Source organism: Diachasma alloeum, unplaced genomic scaffold (genome assembly GCF_001412515.2).
Source record: "Diachasma alloeum isolate Michigan unplaced genomic scaffold, Dall2.0 Dall_scaffold_00767, whole genome shotgun sequence".
Lineage (NCBI taxonomy): Eukaryota > Metazoa > Arthropoda > Insecta > Hymenoptera > Braconidae > Diachasma > Diachasma alloeum.
The window spans coordinates 207,531-213,091 of record NW_021680897.1 but is presented as its reverse complement, the minus strand read 5'-3'; the positions used below and the strand labels follow the sequence as shown (position 1 = coordinate 213,091).

General features: G+C 41.0%; 1 protein-coding gene across 1 annotated transcript; it reads left to right on the top strand.

Moving 5' to 3' along the window:
• The first annotated feature begins 3,746 nt into the window (after window positions 1–3,746).
• Window positions 3,747–5,338, top strand: LOC107044627 (opioid growth factor receptor-like). Its single transcript, XM_015266574.1, has 2 exons — window positions 3,747–3,861; window positions 3,936–5,338. The coding sequence occupies exons 1-2, from the start codon at window positions 3,747–3,749 to the stop codon at window positions 5,336–5,338; spliced, it is 1,518 nt and encodes a 505-aa protein (XP_015122060.1).
• Window positions 5,339–5,561: the final 223 nt, after the last annotated feature.

The following is a 5,561-nucleotide window of genomic DNA, read 5'->3' as shown; positions in this document are numbered from 1 at the left end:
GCGCCGGTGGAATTCCCAAGTGTTCGCCAGAGTGAAGTCCCATCGTGAGTACGAGTTACCCCCCTCATTTTCCCTCTTGTCCCCACAATATTACCCTTCATACCCCCCAACGGTGAGCCTACACTCTTTTGTTTCTTCCCCATTTAGTCATTCTTCTTATATTTAGTTGCATTCCCTCGACACGACTAGCTTCTCCCCTTTTTACTGCATTAGAGTCACTCCCGTTGCACGTGTACAAAAGTTGCCTGGCCTTACCCATAACCCTAGATCCAAGTAAAAGGCATTTCAAGCGTCTTACGACGATCTATCATGTAAATTAATAGAAATATACATATTCAGTTAATTTTATCCCTCATTTGTCCTCATTATTTAATTGCCCTAAATCCCCCTTTTAGGAAATAATAATAATTAAATATTGAAAGGTCACAAGATATAAGTAAATAAATGAAATTATTGAGTCCAATAAGAGATGGTTAGACGAACTAGATCCGTTATCGTGGAAAAATGTTAATTAACAAGTTGAGTATTACTGAAGAACCTGAAGACAATTAGAACAAGATTTACGAAAGATCGAGAAGGCATTAACGTCGTGGATCATTCGGCAATTCCGGAAAGTTGAAAATCTACCGGACGATACAACCGACTGTATAAGACGTACGGAATGTGAATTCTCCTGAAGAAATAACTATTGATTAGCCACATATTTTCAACCAATCGTGAAGGTCAGAAGGTTGTCATTCAATTGATACCAATAAATGTGAATGTCAGAAAATCTTTGATTTGAATGAAATGTCAACAGGAATTTTGGAAAAAAAAGAAAACATGTAGCACTATTTAATGACGTTTCTCCGTTTGTCGCAAATTGTCACAACATTTAGTGATGCATTCGTTATATTCGAAGGTCGATAGAACCAACTGGGGGGGAACTTCCTTACGTATGAACTCTGGTGAAAATCAAATTCATTTTTTATAACAATTCCAAACCGGGAGTACAAGTTCACCTACTTTTTATTGCTCGCAATATTGCTTTCGGGATAGCTTCTCGATTCCCAAAGTCTGTCCTTGACATCTTCAGCAATTTTCTTCTACGAATCATGTGTTTAAGCAACCTCCGAACGAGCTCCTTCGGTTTCTTCCTCCAGCGTCTCCTTATATCTCTCAATTTAGCATAATCAACATAAACACCCGATTCAGCAATCAGTTCCACTTTATTTCTTCCATTCTCTCTCCAGTCTACAGTAGAGCCTTCATCGATCTCTGAACTATTACTGTCGACATCAGTATCTGAATCACCGCCCTCAAAGGATTTTCTCCATATTTCTGCAGATCTTTTGGCTGGAGGTACAGTAGCTTGAGGATTCGAGGGAATTCTTGGAATGGTGAGTTGTCGAGATGTAGAACGGCTTGGTTCGTTATGACGACCACCCTCTCGACTACAGCTTTGGCCTTAGCTCGAAATGACTCGTGGCAATTTTCCTTCTTGTTTTTTTTTCGATTTTTCACGTGGTGTAGTTGATAATGGTGTTGAGGAACGTTGATGACAATCGCATGAAGGTAAAGTAGGAATTATGGAAGCAATCGACTCATTAATCACAACAAATTCCAATTCCCGAGACTTGATCATGCCAGATCTGGACGAGGATAGTGTACGAGGAGGGAAAACGTTAACAGGCGTCTCATCTGATCCAGGATCACTGGACTGATTTGTGGAGAGCCTAATGATGATTGGAGACGTTCCTCTCGACTTTGTAGGTTTTTTTCCTTCCTGAAGATGAGAACTCAGTCCTGAAGAGGACTGACCAGAGGATGATCCGAAGGACAACGGGGTATTTTGTGAGGTTCGAGCTACAGCACTTCGCTTCTCACCATTTATTTCGATACGTTTCGGATTTTCGCTAAAATTTATTGTGAAAAAATGGAAGAAATGGGGCGACAAGCACCATGACAAATTAATTAATTATGATAACCACAAACCGGACATGGGAAGATATCGAAGATTCCGAATGATTCAAAGGGGAAATTTCTCTGAGTCTGCACGAAGCCAAAGATTCAGCAGATTTTTCACTGTTGAAATGGAGATTATTAACATGGGAACTGTTTTGAACTCCACGAAGTTTGGTGGGACAAGGAGGACGTGTGAAGGTTGGGATTTTTGGAAAACTGTTTGAGCCAGGGTTTGATGCTATTGGAATGTGTCCTTCGTGGTCAGGATTTGTTGGAAGACTCCTGGAATTTTTTCGTCATATGAATCAGTAATTGGTATTGCTTTATATTAAATTGATCTTCTCTACTGACTGTGAAACTTCGGACGTGAGAAGCTGGCATTGATGTGGGGTAACACTGTTCTCATGTTTAATAACAGCCAGAATCTCAACTTCAGCGTCATCGAAACTTGAGTTACGACCAGAATGGCTGTGAACTCGGGGCAGGATAAATTTCGATTGCCTTTTTCAATCAATCGAGCTTTTGAAGTGATTGCTGCCTTCTCGTTGTGAATCACTTCGTCTTTTCCTGACTTCGCGGAATAAGATAGACGAGCAGTGCCAAGCCTACCACATGAAGCAGATTTGTCCTTGAAAAAGGGATTTCTCAAGACCTGCATTCGCGTTTCTGAGGAGCTACAATCTGGACTGGAGGGGCTCTTTGGCGACTCCATGATCTCTGTACGTTTCCTAGGTGGCAAATTCTCATCTTCCTCACGTGGAGGGTTGACCGAGGGTTGATCATTGATGAGATTTGACGGGGACTCTACCTGTGTTGTTTCAGATGATTTCTGAGTGAAAAATCCGATCCGATTCCGATTGTGAAAAATCAATCACTCCTGTTTTTTACACGTATAAGGAGTTCAGTAGTTCTTCGTCATCTATCCCCCAAACGAAGAAAATATGTACAAGTTGATAGAATCAATTGAATCATGACTGCCTCACTGCGTTGAGCCAGAAGTTTTCCCTTATAATATTTTCCATCCTCCCATTTAGCGAGAACAATAATTCTGTCATTTTCTCTGTCGATTTTTGACATTGGTAATACACTAAATGTTTTATCCGTCCACAAAACGAATCCCCACTTCATAATAATGGAACTAATGAGGGAAAACAAATAGACTTAGTTCTTTGAATTGAATAAATGATTCTGGTTAACTCACAATCAGTATCAGCCTGTCATAAAACTGTATGGTAGTTTTCGCTCGCTCTTGTTTATTGAACATTTTTTTTTCTCATTGGAATGACGTTCTCACTGGTGTGAACAAACTAAGGAGAGATGACGCATTGATAAAATAAGAAAACATGCAGAATTGATGATTGAATTACCGCCGGCATTTGCTGTGTAATCTCTCAATTCACTCGGAAATGAAGAAAAAACTGGAATTGGCATGAACTATCAACTGCTTGTTCCATTGATTATTTTTTTGCATATTTTCTCTTAATAAATAACTGAGTGACGCATTGTATTAATAAGTTTGGATAACTCTAATCCACACAATTCCCATGTCTAGATGTGGAAAATGGATGAACTCATCCACTTTAGCATCTCCATCAGGATATTCCTGAGAGCTCTGAAACACGTTCAAAACGATCATCTTTAGCATCTCTGTTTTCTCTCTCTTTTCTTCTCAACACTTGAGATTTTATTCGCCTGTAATCTGGGAAGAATGGGATGATCCCATAATCGTAAACCGAATAACGGGAACATAAAGTACAAATACTCTGACTATATTTCAAAGCCTTCTAGGGTGAATTTTGGAGATGCTGGAGAAAATGTTTCTAGTCATCATAGAATGTGTCCTGGGGAGAATCCTGTTGGAAGTGCTGGAAAGGAATCATCCGAGTTGTCCTCCGGAGCGTTCTAGAGAGAATCCTGGTGAGAATGCTGGAAAAACATCGTTCTAGTTGTCTTCGGGAGTGGCCTAGAGAAAATCCTGGTAAAATTACTAGAGAAAATCAGTCCAGTCATCCTTCGGAGGGTCCTGAGGAGAATTTTGTTGGTCGGTGCTGAAAAAAATAATTATAGTCGTCCTCTGGACTGTCCTAGAGAAAATCCTGATGAGATTGCTGGAGAAAATCCTTCTAGTCGTCCTTCGGAGTATCCTGAGGAGAATCCTGGTGGAAGTGCTGGAGAAAATCATTCTGGTTGTCCTTCGGAGGGTCCTAGTGAAAATCCTGATGAGATTGCTGGAGAAAATCCTTCTAGTCGTCCTTCGGAGTATCCTGAGGAGAATAGTGTTGGAAGTGCTGGAGAAAATCATTCTGGTTGTCCTTCGGAGTGTCCTAGAGAAAATCCTGATGAGATTGCTGGAAAAAATCCTTCTCGATGTCCTCTGAAGTGTCCTAGAGAAAATCCTGATGGGATTGCTGGAAAAAATCCTTCTAGTCGTCCTTCGGAGTATCCTGAGGAGAGTCCTGTTGGAAGTGCTGGAAAAAATCGTTCTGGTTGTTCTTCGGGGGGTCCTAAAGAAAATCCTGATGAGATTGCTGGAAAAAATCCTTCTCGATGTCCTCTGAAGTGTCCTAGAGAAAATCCTGATGAGATTGCTGGAAAAAATCCTTCTCGATGTCCTCTGAAGTGTCCTAGAGAAAATCCTGATGGGATTGCTGGAAAAAATCCTTCTAGTCGTCCTTCGGAGTATCCTGAGGAGAGTCCTGTTGGAAGTGCTGGAAAAAATCGTTCTGGTTGTTCTTCGGGGGGTCCTAAAGAAAATCCTGATGAGATTGCTGGAGAAAATCCTTCTAGTCGTCCTCCGGAGAATCCTAAGAAGAATCGTGTTGGAAGTGCTGGAGAAAATCATTCTGGTTGTCCTTCGGAGTGTTCTAGAGAAAATCCTGATGAGATTGCTGGAAAAAATCCTTCTCGTTGTCCTCTGGAGTGTCCTAGAGAAAATCCTGATGGGATTGCTGGAGAAAATCCTTCTAGTCGTCCTTTGGAGTATCCTGAGGAGAGACCTGTTGGAAGTGCTGGAAAAAATCGTTCTAGTGATCCTTCGGAGTGTCCTAAAAAAAATCCTGATGAGGCAACAAGTGTAGCCACAAGTGCCACAGTAATTATCGCGATGGCAGCCGCCTCAATCGTTGCAATGGCTATAGCTGAAAAAGCCGTAGTAACTGTCGAAGTAGTTGCTGCTCCAACTGTCACAGCGGCGCTTACCGCGCGTGCCGCGTGCAATATCCTTGATCATCGCGGTGGCTGTCACTACGCGTCCAGCGTGCGAGATTGCCGTAAAAATCAATTTCTTCGGGAGTCATCCCAATATGAGACTCGAGACGCCACTCGTTTCGCTCAAGACTGCTTTGAAATGGAGAAAACTGTGGATCGTGATTTTCCAACATTCCCGAGCATTTAGATATTTTTGTCGGCTGAAATCATTTGATTATCATCTAGGAGGTGATAAATGAAAAGATTAACGTCCTTACTACGGAATATGTAAAATGTACTTGATATCATTTCTACCATGGTTTTTTTTAATGAGATGGTAACTCAAAAAATCTATTGCTTTAATATTATCTCTTGATAATTCATATCATGTCATAATCCTCTCATTATGTATTATGGAAAAAAATGAATAT